The 12,227-nt window shown below is 48.0% G+C and overlaps 1 protein-coding gene across 2 annotated transcripts in view; it reads left to right on the forward strand.

The window, feature by feature from the left end:
• Positions 1-12,227, forward strand: part of XNDC1N (XRCC1 N-terminal domain containing 1, N-terminal like) — a 382,167-nt gene that overhangs the window by 189,463 nt on the left and 180,477 nt on the right. For both annotated transcript variants that reach the window (XM_069640314.1, XM_069640315.1), the window contains exon 6: positions 7,147-7,232. In XM_069640314.1, coding sequence (XP_069496415.1) covers positions 7,147-7,232 — 86 coding nt within the window. The remainder of the gene's footprint in view (positions 1-7,146; positions 7,233-12,227) is intronic.

A 12,227-nucleotide genomic window follows, 5' to 3' on the forward strand; every position in this document is an offset into this window, starting at 1 on the left:
TACTAGTCACTTTAAATTCCTAGACCCAGCACACCCTATTTTACAATAGTGTTGGAGGGGTTATTTAGTAACCCCTGTGTCTAGATACTCATGTAGCAGTCAAATGCTACCTTTTCCTCCTGAAATGGCTGGTGACAGTGGTTTTACAAAGAACTACAGTGACTTTTTTTCCCGATCTTGGGAGCCATGTTTTTCAAGATGGCGTCTGAGCCCCCTCTGCAAAAACCAGTCCCGGTCGTCAGTTATGCTATGCGCACCAAACCAGGTTCAGTTCCTTTGTTCATTCGCCTTTGACGGGCTTCAGGAGTGAAGACCGCCTCTGGCGCCCAAGTGTCTGGGGTGGGCAGGAAGGGAGGGAGGTGCCCGAAACTCCCTGTGCTTGGTCTCCTACGAGACCCAAATGCACTCTGGTAATTGGCTAGCTGACTGTCCGGCAAGGACAGCCACTCTGCTGGGTGAGTGACAGCTAGGCTGGAATGAATTGGAGAGAACTCGATAAAAGGCGAGTCTCTTGGCTTGGATGGCAGAGTCGACCACTGGAACGAAAGAACCAAAGACGAGCTTGAAGAGGATGGCTGCTGCAACTCCTGGACCGTTGGTTTGCCCGGTGAAGCCCTGCTGCAGGTCCGAATCGCTAAGTTCACGTCAACAGAGAATCCCTGCAAGGACGACTTCTCCATTTGAGTTGGTGGGACCAATAAACTCAACACCAAGCCACCTGGATACCATTCTCTGAGCTGGTTGTTTTTTCCTCAGAGTGCTGCATGAAACCGAATAACCAGGGAGTTACCAGCTTTTTGACCAGTCCCAGTGCAGTGCAAGAGTCCCCCCGATGTTCTCTCTCTTGGCCCCACGACTGAGGCCCAGGAACAGCGAGATCTGCAGGAACTGCCAGGAACAGAGGTCACCAGCTGCATCTTTTTCTTCATTTTTAAAGGTACTGTAAAACCAGACTGAGTAATTACCTCTTGCAGTGAAAGTGCTTGAAATGTTCCCAACTCGCAGGCCTAATCAGCTTGTGACCCAACATATGATTCTTCTTGCTACAAACTAAGAACTTATGCAGAGACTTTTCTGTTATCTACCAGAACTGCTTTATCCTATCCAAGACTTTAGCCAATTGACTTTGGCCTAGCCTATTGAATTTACTCTTCTAGTGAACTCTAAGTATCTGCACTGCCTAAGAAATAACAGTATTCTTTCTATGTTCTGATAACCTATGCCTTTTTGCTCCTCCTTCAAAGTATTCTGAATGCCTCAGAAACGTAGAGTGTACAGTACTGAAGTATGTGTGTGCGGCTATATTGCCACTTATGAAAGTTTTATAACTGACAGTTAAATTAATAAGTATTCAACAAAGAAACCTTGAGTTTAAGAGTTGTGAACACCTGTGATTGTAGGCCGCTGTGTAACATCATTACAGCTCACGTTCCCTCTTGAGATAAGCCTGGCTGCTCAGCTCCGCTACCAAAAACTGTGTATTACAGACTTGTACCAAAGGTTGGTTTTGCTTCCACCTATAGACCTAGTTGTGTGTAGTGTTCCCAAAGGTTACTGCATACAAACTTTGCCTAACACACAGGGAAGTCTTTCAGATTTCCCAAAGCTTTAACCCCTTAAGTGCCATGGGTTCTCCCTCCCGCCCCCCAGTGCCAAGGCTTTTTTTTTTGGTGATTTTGGTATGTCGGCATTCAATCCCTTGTAACTTTTATGTTACATGTGCTATCTCAGCCAAATTTGGCCCCTTTTTGTTTCCCACGTGTAGGCGGTCGTAACGCCACCCAGGAATCCTAGTTTGCTGTAGGGGGTGAGAGAAAATAACCAAAAAGTAAGAACATTTTGGTGTTTTTCAGAAAATGCAAAAATAATGATGTACAAAGAAGCCTGCGTTTTTTTTCTTTGTAAGAGCTATGAACAAATGGTATTGTACGATCGGACCGAAAAAAAGGTCCCACCGTACAATGCGACCGAAAAATGCTACCACCAAAGTTTCTAACACCAAAAGTTCGAAACTTTGCTGGTAGCATTGCAGGTAAGTAAAGACTGCAGGGGTGTCCCCCGCAACACCACCTCACTATACTTTATAGTATAGTGAGCGGATGTTGCGGGGGAAACCCCTGCAGCCCCCGTAGTATGTAAGTGTGTTCGCATGAGAAAGGTGCAGGTGGTTTGGTAGTTTGCACCGTTCTCATGCAAAATTTCCGGCTGCAGCAAAATTGGCCATGGTCGGATCACTTAGAATCGAACAAATGGATTGCTGTGCTGAATTCGCCATTTTCCAGGCTTTCAAGAACAGGTTGAGTGGAAACGAAATTTTGATATGGTTCTAAATCGTTTTGTGAAAGGTAGGCGATTTTGGCCTTTTTTCCAATGGGACATGCGTGGATGGAATGGAAGAAACGGGTAGAAATGCTGAATGGTAGGACCAAAAGGCATACATTTGGTTTGGCGTAACCTAAACCATGGGTAACCCAAAGCCTTTCGGCACTGCAGATTTTCAAGAATTTTGCTCATGCGGACAACCGATTTGGTCCTAGGTTGTCGGATCCACCAAGCAAAACCGGGAACTCCATGCATTTCCGAAAAGAGGAGACCCGTGGAAATCCACAGAGGCCTGACTTGCGCCAATCGGCCCAGAATTTATTACCCAGAACCCCCGTCAAAGTCCGAAATGTGGCAAAAACATTCACACATTGCTCTGCTCACCCTCCGAAACAAACCGCCAGCAACACATGGCCTACCTTCCCATGTTCCCACAGGTGTCCCAACGAAAACGGTACCTCACATGTGTGGGTGCACCTACCTGGCCACAAAGGGAGAAGCCGAAAACGCGGGTAACCCCAAGCACAGCAGATTTAGTAATTTTGCTCATGCGGACAACCTACAGATTTGGACCCAGGGTGTCGAAGCCACCAAGTAGAACAGGGCACCCGATGCATTTCCCAAAAGAGGACACCTGTTGGAATCCTCAGAGGCCTGACTTGCGCCATTGGCCCTGAATGTATTACCCACAAGCCCTGGCAAAGACCCACATGGAAGACAGGCGGCCACAGACATTACCCCCGACTTTGCTGGAGCTCTGGCTAGCCTGCGTTACAGCTTCTCCCTCCGGGAAAGGACCGGGAATGTCCCGGCTCTCCCTGTAACCAACGCTGGGCTTGGGGGACGTTCAACTCACATGGGAGCCAGCCGCCCAAGGCCAGAGATATCACCACTTACCACCCTGGAGCTCTGGCTGGGTTGCGTTACAGCTTCTCCCCTCTTTGAAAGGACGGGGACCCTGCTGAGGCTCCCTGGGACTGCCGCTGCACTTGGGGATGGTCAACCCACATGGGAGACGGGTGCCAAAGGCCAGGTACGTGTTCCCCAACCATCCTGCTGTTGTAGCTGGCCTGCATTACAGCTTCGCCCCCCGGGAAAGGACGGGGAATGTCCTGGGCATCCCGGGAACCGCCGCTGGGCTTGGGGATGTTCAACCCATACTGGGAGTCCCTGGCCCAAGGCCAGGGATATGAATCCCTACCACCCTGGAGTTCTTGCTGGCCTGTGTTACAGCTTTTCCCCACCAGGGAGTCCCGGCAGTGTGCCAATACCTCCCAAAGGGAAAAGCTGTAACGCAGTCCAGCCAGAACTCCAGGACGGTTGGAGGCGATGTCCCTGGCCTTGGACATACGTTTACCATGTGGGTGTACTGTCCCCAAGCACAGCGGCAGCTCCAGGGAGCCCCGGCAGGGTCCCCGTCCCTCCCCCAAGGGAGATTCTGTTTTGCAGCCCATCCCGTGCTCCAGGATGGTCAGGGCTGATGGACTTGGGCGGCTGTCTCCTATGTTGGTTGACCATCCCCAAGTGCAACAGCAGTCCCAGGGAGCCTCGGCAGGGTCCCCGTCCTTTCCCAGAGGGAAGAAGCTGTAACGCAACCCAGCCAGAGCTCCAGGGTGGTGGGGGTAGGGGGCCCTATCCCTGGTCTTGGGTGGCTGACTCCCAGTGTGGGTTGAACGTCCTCAAGCCCAACGGTGGTTCCTGGACGGCCCGGGACATTCCCTATCCTTTCCCGGAGGGAGAAGCTGTAGCGCAGGCCAGCCAGAATACCAGGATGGTTGGGGATCATGTACCTGGCCTTGGGCACCCGTCTCCCATGTGGGTTGACCATCCCCAAGTTTAGCAGCAGTTCCAGGGACCACCGGCAGGGTCCCCATTCCTCCCCGGAGGTGACATCTATAATGTAGCACAGCCAGAGGTGCTACCTGGGCTTGCAGACAGTCAACCCACATAGGAGACATCTGCTCCCAGGGAAACATCAGTGTTCTGCTGGCATGGGGGCAATTTGTGGCCTGCCCCTGCAATTGTGTCCCAGCCCACCAAAATATTTCCCCAGACGGCCCACTCCCGCCCACAACAAAAATCCAGCCCCAGTCTCACCCACCCCTCTGACATTGGGCCCTAACCATAGAATAATAAAAAACAGTACTTGCATAACGTTGCAGCTGCTCACGTAGAAAAAGCTGTAAATGAAACAAAAAACATTTGTTACCTACAGTCACCCCAGCAAAAACAAATCTGATCACGGCCCCCCTTTCAAGCCATCCCTGGTGGTCTACTGAACCTCGCCCCCCAGTAAAAACACATTTACCCCTTCCTAGTGGCAGAAATCTGCCCCCATGGAGGGCTACATGAGGTGCCCCCCCCCCATCCAATCAGTTTGGGGGGAGAAGGCCACCCCCCATTTAACTTTAAAAAAATCCCTGGCCGTTTAGGGTATAATGCAGCCTACCATTTTCAATGTTTTTCTTTGTTTACCCAACTTCCCTTGGCGCAGTTGGGCACATTAGTGTGCCAATCTTCCCCCTGGGTGCCCAAAACCTACTGCCCCATCCATTGGGGGGCCTGTCCCATGTTTTGTGGTGGCCCTCTGCCCCCCCCCCTCATCCAAAATGGAAGGGGGCATCTCATGCAACCCTCCCTGGGGCTCTTCGCCCTTGGCACTTAAGGGGTTAAATACCTTCTCTTGGCTAAACTACCCAACACACACTATTTTACAATGAGGTGCTTGAGGGGTTACTTAGTATCCCCTTTGTCTAGTTTCTCATGTGAAATTTTTATGTTACCCTTTCTACAAATAATGGCTGGTGGCAGTGGTTTACTTTTTCCTACCATTGCATGTTTCTACCGCGGGCTGCAATTGCAGCTGCAGTAAAGCACTCATGGGTGCTCATTTTGTCAAAATGGCCCGGTCTTTTTTTCCTCTATTTCTTGTTGGGAAGGTCCTTCTTGAGATTTACTCTGCGTGCCAAACCAAGTTTGGTCCCTTTGTTTTGTCTTTGGCGGGATTCACTGGTGAAGCCCGCCTCTGGATCCAGCGTGTCTGGCAGGGCAGGAAGCAAGGGAGGTGCCTAAAAAATCCCAGTGCTTAATCCCCTTGGTTGCAGGAATGCACCCAAAGGTGGAGGACAGACACCCTGCTGTGTGATTGACAGCTAGGCTGCAAATGAATGGGAGAAACCTGCATAGATAGAAGGCAAGGCTTTTTGCTTGGAAGGCAGTCGACCACTGAACGAAGGAATCCGAAGAAGAACTTCAAAGACGCCTGCTGCAACTCCTGGACTGTTGGTTTGCCTGGTGAAGCCCTGCGGCAGTACAGAAGCTCTGAATGCGCCTCGAATAGAAGACCTGCAAAGGACGACTTCTCCCCTTGGGTTGGTGGAACCAATCAACCCCAAGACAAACTCATTTGGAAATCCTCTCGGAGCTGGCTGTACTTCCATTGCTGCTGCAGGAACGGATTGCCAGGGAGAGGAACACCAGAATCGAGTGTCGTCTTTAAGTCCTACCTCGGCTCCAGGAAGATCCTCCAGACGCCCATGAAGCAGGACTGACCCAGCCTGAGCCACCTCAACAGAGTGCTAGACCCCAGATGCGTGGAAAGTCCATGAAGGTATCCGAGCACTGTGATGGTCCTATTTGCGAGAGCCCCAAGAAGCTGAAACCGCAAAGTGCTGCTGATCTGAAGTTTGCGCATTGCTGCTGCCATTTTCTATATAGACTTCTAAAACATTGTGCAAAACTTTTTACTTAACTTCAAGAAGTGCTTCTGCTCACCTCGACTTTGTTCAATTAACATTTGCTGTCCTGGCTCCCTGAAAGACATCATCTGCCTTTGTGATTTAACTATCGCTCAACAAAAGTCACACATTCCATAACTTGTGTAGCTGGGAAAGGGTTAAATTTACTTTGCATTGGGCGGTTCAAAAGTACTTGCCTGCTATTTGTTAACCATTGTTTTATTCCCAAAACCTTTTCTTTGACACCAAACTCAGTATTGCTCTAAATGTGCCAGTGATATATTAATGTCCACACTGTCTTAGTTATTGTCACCTCAGGGTGTAGGAAGTAGCTGTGTGCCATCCCAAATGGAAGCTGTCAACTGGATACGGTTTAAAAGGTCATCTGAGAGAATATCTTAGCATATGTGGGAAACATTGGCGTGCCTGGTGATTGGCCGAACAGCTAGTTGCATCTTTCGTTTCTCATTCTTCAGGTTGACATTAGCATAGGGGGACATGAGGGGCATCCTAGAGACCCCCCTCTTCACTTTGGTGAGCTGCTCTTGGTACAAAGTGGTATTTGAAGCCTATACTCGCTGATACTGGATCTGTTGGAAAGTCAAGATGACAAGCCAACAAACAAACCTATTAACAAATGCATCTAAACGAATGAGCTTGGAGGATTGTTATTTGTGGTGCTAAGCTGCCAGTGGGGTGTGAGGTATTGTATCAGATGTTTGTAATGTATGCATATATATCTTTATAATGTGTGTCTCCATGTGCAGACGGGCAGATGCTGTCCGCTGCCGGTTATCACCGGCCCATATGCAAAAGCTAGGAAGGTGGGAGTGGGTTGCTCTGGATTCATAGCACGGTAATGAATAAACCTAAAATTGATCTTCTCCCAAAGCTGGTCTGGGTGGCTAGTTTGAGAGTCCTGTCTGCTACAATTCACCCATCCCTTTGTTGAATTGCTCCTCAAGTATGTACATTTTGCCTGCAGCTCTCTGACCTCTTGCTTAGCTATGGCATTTGGTTAGCAGTAGATGACCCCTCTGTAACCTTATTGAGCATTTGTCACTTTTCTCTTTTCTATTTTGCATAGGAAGAACAGTCGCCTCATGAGAATTCAGCCAGTTTATGGATATCCAGCCCAGCAGTCCGCAAGCCCACCTTTTCGGAAACTCAACAGTAAGAAGTGCTGGAGAGGCATTCCTTTTTAACGTTGAGACCGAGACAAAATTACCCCCTGCATTTCTCGGTTACTTTACTGTCGCAACGTGTTGAACAGTCATTTTTCTCTTACTCTCTTCATTCATTGGACATGCATCAATACATTATAGCCTTTAGAAATGAAATTAACCATTGCTAAAGCCAACCGAGAATCGATTAAACATTTTTTAAGTTACCAGCCTTAAACATGCCAGTTAAAAATATACACATTGTACTTTTTTCATGTTATTGTGTTAGTTTATTCAACTTTTCACAAATCCATACTCCCGTTCACAGCTCAGCAAGGAATGTGTGGATAACATTCCCCCACATGATAATAAAAATCCAAAAAGTTTTCAATTTTCCTCCAAAACAAACTATAAAACATTATACACGCATGATCATTGCCCATAATGAATCTGTTGCACTTCCCCTCTGCTGTCATGTGTGACCCCCAACCAATGGATTTCCCCAGACTGCGTTCTCAGAACCTCCTGTGCTTCATTTACATAATTGTCTAGCCGTATCTAAGACACCGTCTCAACACAGACAACATTCCCGGTCCGATCTAGGATCTTTTGCCAAGTACACCCTATTTCCATTGTTCTAATGACATTGCCCTTAATTTTCAAATAATCCCACATCAAGTAATTTCCCAGGAAGTCGCATATATATGTTGGTGGGTGGCACCTTGACTGGACATAATGCACCAACTCCTGCACAATTCCTTGTGCCTAGATTAACCAAAGCCTGTTCTACTCCCTGTTCCCCAATAATGCCTTTCGCCACTAATTTGTAGTGTCTCAGGGGTTCACCCAGAACTCCACTTGGGGCCCTCCTTAACCATGCCTCTGCTACCTCGCATATTCTTGCCACCTTGCGGCCCACCATGTCCTTTGCACACGGGTTGTATGCCTCCAGAATAATACTTAACAGTGTGCCAACTCGTGTTAACCATTTTCCAGTACAGAGTAAGACAACTCAAAGCCAGCTGCAAGTTGATAGACTGAAGGCTAAATTCCACATTACCATATCAAAAGTGCGGGTAGGTAGCCGTAGGAGACTCTTGACCATTACCCTTTCAAGTATTGGGAGTTCTCTGGTTTTGGATAGTGCCCAGGATTTCATGCCATATAGCATCATTGGGACCACTTTAGCCTGATAGATATGTAATAAAGAGCCGACGGAGTAGCCTCCCCCCATATGTGAGAGTGGATCCTTCCCAGGGTGGCATTGCTCTTTAACTTCACATAATCCACCTGGGACATCCCATTCAACCAAGTGGATGCCCAGGTATTTGTAGGAATTTACCACCTCCCAGTTTTACTCCTGCCAGTTTCCAACATGTACTGAACTTCCGTTTTCTCCTTGGCGGATCATAATCTTAGTCTTGGAGATATTAATAATCAGACAGTTGTCATCCACATAGCTCTTGAGCTTACACGAAGAGCTTTGTAGCCCCCAGCGTTAAATCCACTATGGGCAGGTCATCTGCATAACCTAGCCATTGGAGTTGTGTGGTACCAAGTTTCGGTGGAATGACACCAGGATGACTTGTGGCAGATCCATATCAGCTGTACAGAGATTATATAGGATCGGGGCCAATGTACAGCCCTGCTTCAGACCCTTAGTCGTTGGTATGCATGCTGTACAACCACCTAATTGATCCACCTTAACCCTCGTCTGAGAGTACAGGAGTGCCAGCATGTTAAGCAAGCCCATGGGAATACCCTGCGATTGCAATTTACTCCATATCCTGTTTCGATCAATAGCATCAAATGCGGCGGTCAAATCAATTAATACAACATAAACTGGGACCTTCCTCACCATCCATGATTGTTCAATCATGATGGTCAAAGCCAGCCTATTGACACTAGTATTAGACTTCTTACGACAACCAGTTCCATTTATCTGGGAGATCATAGCGTCAGTTCTAATAACATTATTCTGGCAAAGAGCTTGCCCAGAACATCTAGCATGGCCAACCTATGATAGTTCTTCGGATCATCGTGCCTGCCCTTTTTTAGGACAGGCACAATGATGCTGTCCTGCCAGGAAATCGGTAAATGCAAGTAGCCAAGTAACACTTGCGCTCAAGGTTTCAGTAATAAATAGTTATTTAATCAATTTTTAAATAAGCTTCCTTTAAAAAAGGCCATTTTTTGTAACTATGTAAATATACTTTAAAATGACTACTTTTTCAAAATAAAACAAGCTAGTGGATAACCTTTTGGATATGCGTCATACACAATTTCTACACCCTGACGTGACGTCAATCACAAGGACAGTAATGGCATTTATATATCACAGTAGTATATTTTGTATATTCGGAGGTAGAAAGGAAGGGGTAGGGAAGGAAAAAGGTTAGACAGTTTCTCACTACATGTGAGGACAGCTAAATCCTCCAATGAAGAGAAGCCTTTTCCAGCAGTAACGCCATACAAGTTACCACCTATGAGGGGCAAACAGTATCAAAGTCAATGGACTAGAAGATTGCCTGTTGGGGAGAATGTTCATGTTATTGCTTCATTCCTCACACCTTAGAGAGAGACACCTCTTTTGCTGGATTTAAGGACTTTTTAATTTCAACCCAGGAGTGAGTGAGCCCTTTTTCCTCACACTCGCGTGTTTTTGACCCTATTTGGATTATGGGTTTCCTTTGTTACAAACTCCATAGGCATCTACTTTTTTGTATGGTGACGCACAGCACCGTCGGAGTGTCACCGAGAAATCCTTTAGATTTCTCATAAGCTTTACATACCTTTTCTTGTGAGAAGAACAAGTTACTCTCTTACCTGGTAACGTTCTTTCGATGGGATGGTCCGACGATGTATTCCATATCTATGACAGTAATCACCACAGCTGTGCTTCTTTGGAAAATCTTTCTGCGTCCTGCATCGATGACGTCGATACGCCGCCCTCGAGGACCTCCTCTGACGGCCGACGTCACTGGATGTTATAAGTTATAAGTAGGACGCCCGTAGCCTCAGTTGTAGTTTTTTTCCCAGAACGTGTGGCACCAGTCTTCTGCCAGTTTCACCACACAAAGCCTTGCGGAAACATAAGCTGCAATCACATAAGACATTCTGTAGCGGGGAAAGCAGGGAGGGAGCGATATGGAATACCTCGTCGGACCCTCCCATCGAAAGAACATTACCAGGTAAGAGAGTAACTTGATCTTCCAGGGGATTGGGTCCTCCGACGTATTCCATATCTATGACAGACTCCCAAAGCAGTACCAACGCAAGGAGGTGGGAAAGGAATTTAGAATACAGAAATTTAGAATGCCCAATCAAATTGCAGAGTAAAGGACCACCTTGCCAAAGGCCAGATCCTGCCCCTGGATAGAATCGAGAGAGTAGTGATGTACAAAAGTATGGCCCAAAGCCCAGGTGGCTGCATCACAGATTTTATGAATATGAACACCCTTCTGTAGGGCAGTAGAGGCAGCCATACCCCTGGTAGAATGGGCCCGTAAGCCAACCGGTGGGTCCTTACCCGCCAAGCGGTAACATTCAGAAATTGCCAGAATAATCCAGCGAGACAGTCTGCTTAGTCACAGCTTGTCCCAAACGCGTTCCAGCGTAACCAATGAAGAGTTGATCGTCCACTCTGACCCGGGACATGCGTGAAATATAAAAGCTTAAAGCTCTCCTAGGATCGAGCCTATGGAGCCTCTCCTCTTCTTTAACCAGGATGCGGAGGAGGATAAATTGACGGAAGAATGACCTTCTGGCCTAAATGAAATTCCGACACCACCTTTGGAAGAAAGAAAGGAAGGACGAACTCTAAGGATAACCCTGTCCTTATGAAACACAGTGAAGGGTGGCTTAACTGAAAGTGCCTGTAACTCACTCACTCACTCTGCGAGCGGAAGTGACCGCAACTAAAAACAGTTTTATGGGTTAACCGTCTCAAAGGACAAGAATGCAAAGGCTCAAAGGGAGCACCTATTAGAAACTTGAGAACAAGGTTCAGATCCCAACCGGGCACCTGGAAAGGTGACGGAGGAAACACATTAGTGAGCCCTTTCAAAATCTGAGAAATTAAAGGGATTTTAAAGTAAGAACACTCCTCAGACGAGCGCTTAAATATAGACAGCGCCGCCAGGTAACCTTTGATGGTACCCACTTGCAGGCCCCTGTGGGCCATAGAAAGCAAAAAAGACAGAACCATAGGAATGTCGCATGAAAAAGGATCCACATTCTTAACCCTGCACCAGTCGCAGAATTTTCTCCAACGGCAACGTTACAGGGACTTTGTTTCGGGCCTTCTGGCCGAAAGCAACACCTCCATCACGTCTTCAGGGAGGTCCCAATCCTTATACCTCAACCTTTCAGAAACCAAGCGTGAAGGTTGAGGGATCTGACCTCTTGACGGAGAACCTGACCCCACTCCCGTGAGAGCAGATCGTCTCGGTAGGGAAGACGACGTGGAGGGCAGATGGACCAGTCCAGAAGGTCCGGGTACCACGTCCTCCGGGCCCATGCCGGAGCAATGAGGATCATCCGGGAACCTAACCTCCGCAGCATTTGCGGAATGACGGGGACTGGAGGAAATGTGTACAGCAGTGGGAATGACCACTCCACCACGAAAGCGTCTCCTAAGGCTCCTCTTGGAGGAAATTCCCGTGAGCAGAACCTTTCGAACTTCCGGTTGACACTGGAGGCGAAGAGAGCCACTTGAGGGGTTCCCCAAAGGGTGAAGATCTCCAGGACAATCTCCTGAGCCAGCTCCCACTCGTGAGAGATCGCGCTCTCTCTGCTCAGAGCATCCGCCGTCTCGTTTTCGTCTCCGGCCAGATGAACTGCTGAGATCGAAATTTCCTGCTGGATGGCCCAGAACCAGACCTGCATCGCCTCCCTGCACAGAGGAAGTGACCCTGCCCCCCCTTTTTGTGCATGGCCACTGTGTTGTCCATCAGAATCAGGGCATTCTTTCCTCGTACAGGTGGCAGAAAAGCCTTCAGGGCAA

Source organism: Ambystoma mexicanum, chromosome 7q (genome assembly GCF_040938575.1).
Source record: "Ambystoma mexicanum isolate Mex_15411 chromosome 7q, UKY_AmexF1_1, whole genome shotgun sequence".
NCBI lineage: Eukaryota > Metazoa > Chordata > Amphibia > Caudata > Ambystomatidae > Ambystoma > Ambystoma mexicanum.